Source organism: Malus domestica, chromosome 15, assembly GCF_042453785.1.
Source record: "Malus domestica chromosome 15, GDT2T_hap1".
NCBI lineage: Eukaryota > Viridiplantae > Streptophyta > Magnoliopsida > Rosales > Rosaceae > Malus > Malus domestica.
Genome location: NC_091675.1, coordinates 8828353 through 8842011, shown reverse-complemented (window position 1 = coordinate 8842011; position 13659 = coordinate 8828353). Strand labels below are relative to the sequence as shown.

Genomic DNA, 13659 nt, shown 5'->3' with positions numbered 1-13659 from the left:
TTCCTCAAAGCAAATCTCTAACCATGTGAGCAAAGTTAGATTTGTTGAATATGGAGATACAGGTACAAATAATGAAATGCAATCTATGTGGCATAGGAAAAACACATCGTACAAGCGCCTAAACTAAAACATAGTATCTAAATACACTGGACTAGGCATTATTTTTGTCACTCATGTATGGAATATATCTTACAAGTCTCTCATGTTCAACAAATTTTATCTTGGGCCTGAAAGGCACACTGCAGAATTGTTGTCTGATTTAAAGACGTCTGTATAAAGTTGAGATCCCCTTGCGGCGGAGGTTGGAGGCTGAGGAACAGGAAGGAGGCCTTCAAGCATCTGGACAACCTTAGTCATCGATGGTCTCAAGGACATATCTTCCTGTATGCACCATAGTGCAACCATAATGGCTGTCTCAACCCTCTTGTCGCCTTTATCTATCCCTAACTTTGTATCAACGATATCCTTCAGTTTTCCTTCTCCCAACATCTTGAAGGCATAGGATGGAAAATTTGACTTTTCAGAAGTTTCTGTCCGGTCATAGTTCTTTCTCCCACCAATGACCTCTAGCAACAGCATTCCATAGCTATACACATCGATCTTCTCTGATATAGGGGAGTTGTTGATCCACTCTGGTGCAAGGTAACCCCGGGTTCCTCTTAGTGTTGTGAAAACATGGCTCTGCCCCCTAGTCATTAGCTTTGCCAAACCAAAGTCAGCGACTTTGGCAAGGTAATTATCGTCTAGGAGAACATTTTCAGGTTTTATGTCACAGTGAACGATCTTTGAATCGCAATCTTCGTGGAGATAAGCTAGTCCTTTAGCTGTACACAATGCTATATTGAACCTTGTCTCCCAATCCAACAGGGATTCTTTGTTGTATTTTTTGAAAATCCATTTATCAAGAGAACCATTTGCCATGTAATCGTAAGCAAGAAGTCGATGGCTTCCTTCTGCGCAGAAGCCCCTGAGCCGAACCAAGTGCAGATGATGGATACTGCCAATGATGGTAACTTCAGCTTGAAACTCTTTCTGTCCCTGACCGATGCCTTCCAACTTCTTCACAGCAAGTCGAGTCCCATCTGGGAGAATCCCGTGGTAAACCGAGCCAAAACCTCCTTGCCCTAGCTTCACCGAGAAGTTATTAGTTGCAGTTTGAAGATCTTTGTAACTGAAACGGATGGGCTTCCCAGTCAAATTTTCAAAGAAATTTCCTTCTTCTGATGTCTCCGTAGGAGACTCTGGCGATTTTCTCTTCTTCCAGTAGTATCGGCATCCCATATAAAGTAAGCCACAAATAATTGCAAGTACTGTCGAGATGGCTATGATCACAACATAAGGGAAGCGCTTCTTGCTGCTTCTGCTCGCCCCAGTACCACTGCTTCCATCCCTCAAGACTTTAATATAAGAAACAAAGCCAGAGCCCTTGTCAGAATTTTGGAAGCTACCTAATTTGTCAAACAGAAAACAATTTCTTGTACTGTTTTGGAAGAACAGAGCGACACACGAACAGTTGCCAAGGCAAGACGTTTGGCAACCGTTCAAATCAGTTTTTGAAGAAGCTGGAATATATCCCAACGCAAAATAATAGAGCCCGTCCCCAGCATTTACAAGCTCTGTAGAACCCCTTGAAGGATCACATGAGGAGACAACCCCCGCCTTGCAATTACGACGCGAGCTGAGACCTGAAGGGCACTGGCAGTTCTTGTTACTAAAACACTCGAAGTATGAATCACAAGGTTCTGGTGTGCTGCACGAATCGCTTGGTATTTTTGTTCCTGAAGGATCAATTGACCCTCTAAGATTGTAGAAAGAGATAAATCCATCACTTCCTAAAACTGCAATCCATGTGGCATTTGAATCAATATTGCTTGAGAAAATAAATTGCCATAGCAACGCTTTGGATCGATCAAAGAACTTCCATGAATTTTCACTGATAGTAGCTGAAGTGACTACACCACCGTCTTTGTTGATTGTTTTACGGTTTTCTTTCGTCATAGACCAATACGGCTGTGGTGTTTGGTAACCTGCTGAAAGAACTAAGTCTCCAGACTTGATGTGAAGAATACAACTCAAGTTGTTGGAGCTAGGATTGCTTACCAGCTTCATTCCTTCCGTATATTCCTGGTTCCATAACAGGGTATCAGTTGGATGGCTAAAACTCTGCCAAACTACTCCACCGTCATCACCATGCAAAACCAAATTTCCAGAGTCCTGCAACTCTATTGCAGATACTCTTTTGCCACCAGTATCTGCAGACCAAACCACACCTCCGTCGCTTTGCAAGAACACACCACTCTTAGCATCAAACACAAATTTATCAGAATTTAAAACCGGGGAACCCCTATTCCCGGTCCAGACTACCCTCGAACTGTCCATGTGAACAATAACAAGCAGAAATAATCGATCTTGGGGACTAGTTTCGAATCTTTTGAAGCCAAAACCGAATTCGGACCGGTTAGACAAGAGAAACAACCCGCCATTATCGATCCAATTTATCTGGGCCCCTTGAAACGGCGGATTAATTGTGCCAAAATTTCGAACAAGAGCCAGGCAAGTTTCGGAAGCGAGAAGAATAACAGACAAAAATATGAAGCCCGTGAAATGGTTCAAATGAATGAAGTTCCAATCTCCCATTGCTACTGCAAAATGTAGGTAGGATTAATTTTAAAGTTCGGAGATTGAAGAGCAACACAACTAATCAAATCACAGAATCTAGAAGGTTCAGAAACCGAATCTATCACATTCCCACTTTAAACATAATCCCCCCATTATTGTCCAAAAGGATTAAAGACATAACAAAAAAAATATTATTACAACACCAAAGAAAACATATAAACTTTGCATGCAACACTGAACTGAGAGAGAGAGAGAGAGAGAGAGAGAGAGAGAGAGAGAGAGGAGGGAGGAAGGGGGGGTGTTATACCAGTGAAAAGCAGCGGACAACTTTGAGCCGGAGGAAGGATCGAGAGACTTGACAATGCAATGGAAGAAACAGACCAACATTTCAATTTTCAAGTCTACAAAATGAAAAATGATACATTTTCAACTTTACAAGTCTAAACTGGACCATTGGACTCATACTTTTCTGCTGATATTATTATATGATTATGTCAATTTTGAAGAAAAAATATACATTTTACTGATCATTGTGTGTTTAATGGCGTTTAATCTTCCACTTTATTTTCTTTAGATTCTAGTGAGTTTACACGTTCAAACCTTACGAATGAGAGTTAAGTTTAGAATTAATTGAAAAAAACATCAATGATTATGTATGGACTAGGAATGTATGATGTCAATTGTGTGTCAAATTTATATAGTTGGAATTTTTCACTTTGTCAAGATTGGTGGTAGATGACTCAACATGATTGAAAAATGGGACAATTTATTGGTTTGGTTTGGACTCTGGTGAGAGAGGGGTCCTTAAAGTTTTTGTCAAGTGCCATATCATTTACGGTAGGCAGGATATGTTGAAGCAATGTCAACGGTGTGGGTCCCAAATCGAGGAGGGAGGAGTGCATTTTTGCATCCTACTCTCAAATATTGGTAATGCTCATCACTCAACTTATTACCACTAAATGAGTTTAAGTTTTGAATTTTATGTTTATCAACTACATATATTTTAAAAATTTTAATTCATGCAACAATGATAAATAGAGTAGTGAGCATCGACATTCCCTGAGAATGGTGATCAAAATATTCCATGTATCCAAGTGGGAGCATGTATCCTTACTCCATGTACAAAGGTCAAGATTCAACTTCCATGAGTTTTAAATACAATATGGCAGGTTTCCATTAGTATGTAAAGCATGTCTTTACTGCAAGTGTACGTTACAATTATAAAGAGAATAGTGAGCATGCCATCATTGGAGAATGGTGATCAAAATATTTCCTGTATCCAAGTGGGAGCATGTATCCTTACTCCAAGTACAAAGGTCAAGATTCAACTTCCATGAGTTTTAAATACAATATGGCAGGTTTCCATTAATATGGAAAGCATGTCTTTACTGCAAGCGCACGTTGCAAGTAGTAATCTTGCTGCCCTGGAAAAGTTTCTGTGACTCGTCTACCTACAAATGTGAAATGACATGATACCCTTTAGAGGGGTAAGTGTTGACCTGACCAATTATTTGTTGAACTCGAAGATACAAATGAATGACGTATTTGATACAAAATTATTTTAACATGCCTTAGGTCGATTATTTCTGTTGTTGGTGATGTTTCTCTCCTCATACTTACTCTCATACAAACAATGTGCTCTATTAAATCTGTCCCTTTAACTTTAAGCATGAACGACGACTATTTCATTTAAACTCTGTGCTTCAAAATAAATTATTTTGCAAGCTTCTATATATTCAGTTGCATCAATCTGATGTTCATGGATTTGTGTATTTTGCTCATATACGTGTAAGTCTACAGACAAAGAAGAGTGGTTGCATAGTGGTATCAAATTATGACCACTCCTGATGTGTTCTCATATTCTTTTTTTGTGGAATATAATCTTTGCTGGTAAAGCTTGTTGCACATTTTATCAACGGCATGTATATACAAAATCACCAAGGCATGCCAACGAGGGTTGGCTCTGTTGGTAAGCTCCATGTCTTGTGTGTCGCCCCATCAAGGTTTGAATCTTGTTGCCAGCAGTTCTCATTGTTGCGTGATGTGTACACGGACAGAGCCACCTTAGGCTCAGAGCATTTTCGGCCATAAAATTTATGAAGATAGATTGTGAAATTGTATGAGAGACTAATGGATAAATGATAACATGGTTATTTTTGTAGAAAGAGATGTTTTATGGTATTGGTAATGAGGTTATTATGCAACGGTTTCAAAACATAAAAACGCATCGATGGATATTGTGATATGTTGTATGAAAAACCTTATGAACTAATATATAAGTGTTTTATTTAGTATATTCTTGAGCTTTTTAATTTGTCATTTTGACTCATTTTGTTGTTTAAAGATGCCCCCATCCATGTAGATCTCTGGCTTCGTCCTTGGATGTGTAAATTTCTATGTAAATTCATACCGATAACAATTGGCAATTAGGTGTCGCGCGTAGGTTCTTTTGGCTCGAGGTTGTGAGTATGCCCTACAACGGATGGTGGAAATAACCAACCTCCTCCCAAACTTTTTTTTACCCAAAAAAAAAAAATCATTGCAATCCCTGTATACAATTGTACCTAGATTATCACAAGTTTTAGGGCACATTTTATACACAAGATTAGCTTGACTCGGACTAATTATAGAGACCGACTTGGATTTGAATTTGACTTGGGTCGAGTAATGGCCTAAAATAAGCCCATAGAGATGAAGTATAATCTCAACGTATTGAGTAGTTAATTAATCCATGTTTGGTCTTAAGTAGAAACTTTATGGGAAATTGGTTAAAATGATGAGGATCAATGCTCAATTGCGAGATAATCAAAATTAGATATCAATCAAATATTGATGATATAACGTTCACAACATTACAAAAACTTATTCTTCAGCAATTTAAGTTTTAATTTCGCTAACTTTAAGTTACTTAACTGTGGGCTGAATAATGAGAGCTTGAAAACCAAAGTCGAATCGGTTGCGTTTGGGATTTGAGTAATGACAGTTCAATCATACTTGCGTCATTCGTTAATGATTATATGAAAAAAAAAAAATTAGAATCCCCCACTCTTTTTTACATAATTTTTATTAAACATTTTTTTCTTTTAAAATTTTGATTAAGACATTTTAACTAGTGTCCACCTAATCATTTTTAAATATATTTTATTTACATGTCATTAGTTTATTTTTTAAAAATAAAAATGATATTTCCCACTTTATCCTTTTAGTTGATAAGGGGAATTTTTTTGGCTTGTCAGGATTTATACCTTTTTTTAGGGATATTATTAATGGCTATTAACTAAATCACCAATACTATCTATAAACTTTGAAATTTGAAATTTTTTTTGGTGTCAGGGTTTATTACCCTTTTGTTGGCTCGTTCACATCATAAAATTATTATTGAAATATAAAAGTTGTTGATAAAAAGGATGAGTTTGGAGTCTTTGGATTGAGATTAGTGCTATTCGGCATGGGATATATAAATGTGAATTTTAAATTGAAATCAATTTGAAACGTATTCAGGTCAATTTGAAACATACCAATAACAACTTGAAACGTACCGGTGCTAAATTGAAACGTACCCATTTCACCTTGAAATGTATCGATGCTAAATTGAAACGTACCCATATATAAATGTGAATTTTAAATTGAAATCAATTTGAAACATATTCAGGTCAATTTGAAACATACCAATAACAACTTGAAACGTACCGATGCTAAATTGAAACGTACCAATTTCACCTTGAAACACTTGAAACGTACCGATGCTAAATTGAAACGTACCCATTCTAACTTAAAACGTATCAATATATCGGTTTGAAACATACCAAATTATCCTTTAAAAGAAAATGTACCACTAAATTCTATTTCCCAAATGTACCATGATACGTGAAAAAGATGGAAAGATGGGTAAAAAGTGTGCTAAAACAAAAAGCATACCCTTTGATATGGATACTCAAATCTTGGTGTGCATAAAATGAAATATGAAGGAAATGAATATGACCAACAAGGGAGAACGAAAGAGGGTTTGATCGGCCGATCGAGGAAAGCAATGACATGAAAAAATTGCTAATGGTTGTAGAAGAAGATAGCACGTTAGTTACTTGTATGGTGTGCAGTTAGGAATAAAATGCACGTTAGAAGCATAATTAGATCAGGTTTGATGTGTTAAGATTTTTAAAACTAATCTACTACATTTTAGGAGATTTGGGATATTAACATGATAATTATTAATTAATTAAAGGTACATCATAATGGCAAATCGTGTAATATGGCATTAAAAAGATGTTATTTATAAGATATCTTAACAATACATTTAAAAGATATCTTAACAATTACAATGAAAGAGAATAATACAATACACTTTTAGGGGCGCGTAGCACCCGTGATACAAAAATGCCTCTCGCACGCACGCGTGCGGAGAGGCTAGTAATTGTAGGAAGAATGTTTAATCAAATTCTTAAAAGCAGCAGGTTTAAAAGCAGCACATTTCAAACTGCTTGAAACTCTCTCCAAATTAAGTACGTAGAGCTGAAGAAAACTTGCACCACCGAACCAAACATCCTCCATAAAATGCTCCACCGCCATCCTTATCATAGAGGAGGAAAACAAAAGAGAGACTAGACCTAGTGACTACTGCTGCAAATATTGATTCATCTGTAACAGGTACATATACTTTCTGACGATCAGCTACAAAGGAAAACCACAAACTTGGTTTTTCTTGCATAGCATTAGCAGGTGCGGCTTCACTTCCTCTGTATTTTTCTTTTCAGTTCTTTATCTTTTCTCATGGTTTGTATCCTTCGCTGCCGCACATCGATCTTTTCTTCTTGAAGCAAAGGTTTTCTTTTTTCTGTTCAATCTTTTTGATATTACAACTTTATTTATCAAGAACGAGCGTATTACGTGCATGCAGATCAGTCGAACTAGGAAATTTTAATTAGTCTCGGTCTGTTTTTATTGAAAATTTAGAGTCAATTTACGCCTTAAGGTTTCGGCATGCAATACAGTAGCATGATTTTGAGTTCGATTCCCTTTTCTACTTTTCCATGGCTCGTCAGGGTTCATATGAACTTTGAAGGCATATGGCGGGGTTTTTTTGTTTATTACAGAAGTTTGCTCGAAGTATTTTAGTGGAATGTGTGCATAATGAAATATTTGAATCAAAGCAGATAACGATATTAGGCGGTAAAATGGAAGGAATCAATGAAGCTCTAAATGACATAGAGAACCCCTATGATCCATGACTCGAGGAGTTGCGTAACTTGTTACCCCTGTCCCCTTTGCGGTGCATCTATAGAGTTCCTGAGCGACTACGGCAGGGAAATGAGAAAGCATACACACCTCAAGTAATCTCCATAGGCCCACTTCACCATGGCAAGGAATACTTAAAAGCCATGGAAGAGCACAAAAAAAGGTACCTGCGACATTTTCTAAGTCGAACTGGGGTAAGCTTCTTTGATTATATACAAATGATAAAGGAGCAAGAGGGAAGGTTGCGAGGTTTTTATGCAGAATCCATTGAGTTTAGCAGTGATCAATTTGTAAGAATTGTTTTAGTGGATGCTGCCTTCGTCATTGAGTTCTTATTGAGGAACTATTCTGTAAATTTTCGAGGTGAAGATGATTACATTTTTAACAAACCAATGATGAAGCGGGATGTGCGTCCAGACTTGCGGTTGCTTGAAAATCAGCTGCCATTCTTCATTCTTCAGGTTCTTTTCAACACAACCTTTTCTTCTGCGAATCAGCAGCCTTCGTTACTTAAAATTTCCTATTTTTTTATCAAAGGCGTAATCTATAGCAGGGAAAAAGAAGACAATTTTGACAAAATATGTTCTTCTGGAGGTAGAAGTACAACATTTTGTTGATCTGATAAGAATTCTGTACCTACCGTTGAAATCAAAAGCCATAAAGAAATTTAAAACCACAGCCGCACCCAACATCACAGAGCTACTCCAGGCTGGAGTCAAGTTTAAGGCAGGAACCCACCACAGCTTATTTGACATAAAATTCTCTGGTGGGATCCTTGAAATTCCGAAGATAACAATAAATGATACCACAAATATGACAGTCAGAAATCTACTTGCTTTTGAACAATGCCATACTAAAGAGGCAAATTACCTAACTAATTATGTTTTCCTCATGAAGCGTCTCGTGAAAACCCCAAGGGATGTGGAATTGCTTGTTGAGTATGGAATTATTGAAAATTGGCTAGGTGATACCAAGAAGATATCTACTTTGCTCCATGACCTTGGCACTAGGGTCATCGTTAGCAACCACTATTATGCCATTCTTTGTGAAGATCTGAACAACTACTGCAGAACTCCCAGGCACAAATGGATGGCAAATTTGAGACAAAATTATTTTAACTCGCCTTGGACGATTATTTCTGTTGTTGCAGCTCTTATTCTCCTCATACTCACTTTCATACAAACTGTGTGCTCTATCAAATCTACTGCTTAAGCACCAACGACCGCAAGTGTCTCCTTCTCCGGAGGATTTGCAAGTCTCTCCTTCACCGTATCCTCCGTATCCTTACAAGTCTAGCCTAGTCTTTGAGAGTACAGAGTTTGCATTAGCAATCTCAGGTTTCCTTGAAGTGAGTGTAATAGGTGTTCCAACAAAATAAAGTATTGAATTGTGGATTTTATGTTGGTTGTATTTTTTCCACAAGAAGTGAAGATTTCCATTAAAATGTTGCTTTAAGCATCACTTTACTGATCTTAGTAAAGACATCACTGCATAACACAGAAGCGCAAGGCAATGTTGAAACAATACTCTTTCAATCTCCATACTCTCTACTTTTTATTGTTGTGGTCGCTGCAGTCAACTTCCATTCAAACAGTGTGTCTAATCTCTTACTTTCGGCATCACCTGTTATTATTACTGGATTGTAGTTAGTTCATGACCAAGGAAACTGATGAACATGAAATGATCAGTCTGTTGTCGAGTGATGTTAAGAACTCCTAGAACATACTGAGTTAAACTCATCGTAGTTGCTGCAACAACTTCTCCAATTCTTGCTAGTTCTCCACAACAACCCCGACTTCGATGAATTCTTCACTGATCAATGAATCACAAAACAGCCTCTGATATTTGAGCTCACATTGTAAGACACTCGTTGCTTAAACATGAATCCTGTGTACAAAAAATGAGTCTCCTCTATATGTAACCACTCTGGCCTCAGCCCCCACCATATATGGCCTTGCAGTTGCAAAGCTCCTTTCATCCCTGCTGTTTCCCATACAAACTCGAAAAGCCCAAGTGCACAATCCTTCCCATGCACAAGCATAAATCATTCTCACTACCACATCTATAAACCCCACCGCGTACATCCACTTCAATATCTCTAACATGCCCATAGAGGTAAAAAAACAGAAGTGTGAACAAGCACTGGGATGAATGACCCAATGTCTTGGTCAACTTCTTCTGCACTAGGCTTTCTTGATGCCGGACTTCCTTGTGTCCTATGCTTCTAGGAGTCAGCACATCCTTGACTTGAGACAACCCCTCTTTCATGACCTCAAGCTTTGCTACAGAAACGAGTAACTCTCTTTCTTTTTTCAACCAAACAATGAGGTTGCTTTGCAACGGAAACAAGTAACTCCCTTTCATTTTTCAACCAATCAATGAGGTTGTTGTGAAGAAGTTAAGATTTCACCATAAAACCATTTGACAATATGGGAAGTAGTCCAACCTCTTACAAGCTCGTGCAAGCTCCCACCATAAAACCATTTGGCAATATGGGAAGTAGTCCAACATCTTACAAGCCTATGCAAGCTCCCTTCCCCCATCAATGTGGGACTCATTCTTAACACACCACCTCACGTGTGGCGAAGTTTCAATCCTAACACATAGACAACACAACAGGGGGAGTGATTTCACAATCATGGGCTCCCTTTCACTAGGTGTACCGAAACACGAACGGGTTATAGATTCTACCTCCTGATAATGCCGCTACATTATTCTTCAGCGCTTTCTGTACCAGTGAAGCACCAGTAAAGTTCCTGGCAAGTGACTTGAAGATAAGCATTCTGTTTTCAACACGATCGTCAATGATAATCCATCAATCAAGTAGACATTTTTCAACAACTGGGTTACTCAAAACTGTGACAACGCCCAGCATGAGACAGCTACACCGGGCTGGAGTCAAGTTTAAGGTGGGATCAAGCAAAAACTTATTCGACATACGATTCAGTGATGGGATTTTGGAAATTCCCCAAATTAACATTATGTGATGCAACATGGCTTACAATCAGAAATCTGATGGCCTTTGAACAATGACAATGCATCGAGAATTACATATATGATTATGTTTTCACCATAAGATGTTTCGCAAACTCACCGGAGGATGTGAAGTTTGTTTGAACGGTATGGAATTTTGGAAAACAGGCTGTGTAACAGCAGTGAAGGGTGCTCTCTGATTAACAACCCTGCGGATGGGGTTATCATGAACCCTAATTACTTATGTTTTGCTACTCTTTGTCAAGACCTGAACAAGTACTGCACAGGGCCATGGCACAAATGGAAGTCGAAATTGATAAAACATTTTTTCAACTCGCCGTGGGCAACTAAAGAAATTATTGCAGTTGTTATTTTGATAACGCTCACAGCCATACAAGCAGTGAGCTCTGTTATCTCTGTTACTAAGGGTTGATTAAATTCTGGTCTCTAAGTTCGAAAGTTTTTATCAGTTGAAGCAAAATAAAGGTTTGTTTGACTTGTTCATCGGGATGAAGTAGTAGAGACGGTCAATATAAATTTGATTTTGATACAAATTTGTAAGACTATGGTTTGCTTACATCTTATGCAAATCAAACAGTTGAATAAATGGACTTGTTAGTTTAAATGACTAAAGCCGCCCCTTAAATTGTTCATTGACTTTAAGAAAATAAAAAATAAAATAAACAGAAGTCTTCCATTGACCCAAGAAAAGAGAGAATGTTTCCATTCCCTATACCAGAGGATCAAAATGATCTGCATTCATATTTTCTGACGATCAGCTCCAAAGGAAAACTACAAACTTGGTTTTCTTACATAGCATTAGCAGGTGCGGCTTCACTTCCTCTGTATTTTTCTTTTCAGTTCTTTATCTTTTCTCATGGTTTGTATCCTTCCGCGTAGCTGCACATCGATCTTTTCTTCTTGAAGCAAGGGTTTTCTTTTTTCTGTTTAATCTTTGATTTTACAACTTTATTTATCAAGATCCAGCGTATTACGTACATGCAGATTAGTCGGGCTAGGAAATTTTAATTAGTCTCGGTCTGTTTTTATTGAAAATTTGGAGTCAATTTACGCCTTAAGGTTTCGGCATGCAATACAGTAGCACGATTTTGAGTTCGATTCCCTTTCCTACATTTCCATGGTTCGTCAGGGTTCATATGAACTCCGAAGTTTGCTCGAAGTATTTTAGTGGAATGTGTGCATAATGAAATATATGAATCAATGCAGATAACGATCTTAGGCGGTAAAATGGAAGGAATCAATGAAGCTCCAAATGACATAGACAACCCCTATGATCCATTACTCGAGGAGTTGCGTAACTTGTTACCCCTGTCCCCTTTGCGGTGCATCTATAGAGTTCCTGAGCGACTACGGCAGGGAAATGAGAAAGCATACACACCTCAAGTAGTCTCCATAGGCCCACTTCACCATGGCAAGGAACACTTAAAAGCCATGGAAGAGCACAAAAAAAGGTACCTGCGACATTTTCTAAGTCGAACTGGGGTAAGCTTCTTTGATTATATACAAATGATAAAGGAGCAAGAGGGAAGGTTGCGAGGTTTTTATGCAGAATCCATTGAGTTTAGCAGTGATCAATTTGTAAGAATTGTTTTGGTGGATGCTGCCTTCGTCATTGAGTTCTTATTGAGGAACTATTCTGTAAATTTTCGAGGTGAAGATGATTACATTTTTAACAAACCAATGATGAAGCGGGATGTGCGCCCAGACTTGCGGTTGCTTGAAAATCAGCTGCCATTCTTCATTCTTCAGGTTCTTTTCAACACCACTTTTTCTTCTGCAAATCAGCGGCCTTCGTTACTTGAAATTTCCTATTTTTTTATCAAGAGCGCAATCGATAGCAAGGGAAAAGAAGACAGTTTTGACAAAATACGTTCTTCTGGGGTAGAAGTACAACATTTTGTTGATCTGATAAGAACTCTATACCTACCGATGAAATCAAAAGCTATAAAGAAATTTAAAACCACAGCCGCACCCAACATCACAGAGCTACTCCAGGCTGGAGTGAAGTTTGCGGCAGGAACCGGCCACAGCTTATTTGACATAAAATTCTCTGGTGGGATCCTCGAAATTCCGAAGATAACTATAAATGATACCACAAATATGACACTCAGAAATCTCCTTGCTTTTGAACAATGCCATACCAAAGAGGCAAATTACCTAACTAATTATGTTTTCCTCATGAAGCGTCTCGCGAAAACCCCAAAGGATGTGGAATTGCTTGTTGAGTATGGAATTATTGAAAATTGGCTAGGTGATACCAAGAAGATATCTACTTTGCTCCATGACCTTGGCACTAGGGTCATCGTTAGCAACCACTATTATGCCGCTCTTTGTGAAGATCTGAACAACTACTGCAGAACTCCCAGGCACAAATGGATGGCAAATTTGAGACAAAATTATTTTAACTCGCCTTGGTCCATTATTTCTGTTGTTGCAGCTGTTATTCTCCTCATACTCACTTTCATACAAACTGTGTGCTCTATCAAATCTACTGCTTAAGCATCAACGACCGCAAGTGTCTCCTTCTCCGGAGGATCTGCAAGTCTCTCCTTCACCGTATCCTCCGTATCCTTACAAGTCTAGCCTAGTCTTTGAGAGTACAGAGTTTGCATTAGCTATCTCAGGTTTCCTTGAAGCGAGTGTAATAGATGTTCCAACAAAATAAAGTATAGAAGAGTGTGATTTTAAATTGGTTGTTTTTATTCCACAAGAAGTGAAGATTTCCATTAAAATGTTGCTTTAAGCATCACTTTACTGATCTTAGTAAAGACATCAATGCATAACACAGAAGTGCAAGGCAATGTTGAAACAATA

The 13659-nt window shown here is 38.1% G+C and overlaps 2 protein-coding genes across 3 annotated transcripts; one reads left to right on the top strand and one right to left on the bottom strand.

Moving 5' to 3' along the window:
* LOC103400245 (G-type lectin S-receptor-like serine/threonine-protein kinase SD2-5) lies at positions 1–3071 on the bottom strand. 2 transcript variants are annotated; one of them, XM_008338900.4, is made up of 2 exons: positions 2927–3071; positions 1–2642 (listed from the first exon to the last, which is right to left on the bottom strand). In XM_008338900.4, exon 2 carries the CDS (start codon positions 2635–2637, stop codon positions 217–219), a length of 2421 nt encoding a protein of 806 aa, XP_008337122.3. In that variant the 5' UTR covers positions 2638–2642; positions 2927–3071; the 3' UTR covers positions 1–216. The 2 variants fall into 2 exon arrangements, with proteins under 2 accessions (XP_008337122.3, XP_070670999.1); XM_070814898.1 differs by having other exon boundaries at positions 1–2639; positions 2927–3064.
* Positions 3072–11521: 8450 nt separating this feature from the next.
* Positions 11522–13659, top strand: LOC103415653 (UPF0481 protein At3g47200-like). Its single transcript, XM_029095189.2, has 2 exons — positions 11522–11650; positions 12052–13659. Exon 2 carries the CDS (start codon positions 12073–12075, stop codon positions 13342–13344), a length of 1272 nt encoding a protein of 423 aa, XP_028951022.1. The 5' UTR covers positions 11522–11650; positions 12052–12072; the 3' UTR covers positions 13345–13659.

Excerpts from the sequence above, each read along its gene's own strand:
- LOC103415653 (XM_029095189.2), top strand. The coding sequence starts at position 12,073 with ATGGAAGGAATCAATGAAGCTCCAAATGACATAGACAACCCCTATGAT.
- LOC103400245 (XM_008338900.4), bottom strand. The coding sequence starts at position 2,637 with ATGGGAGATTGGAACTTCATTCATTTGAACCATTTCACGGGCTTCATA.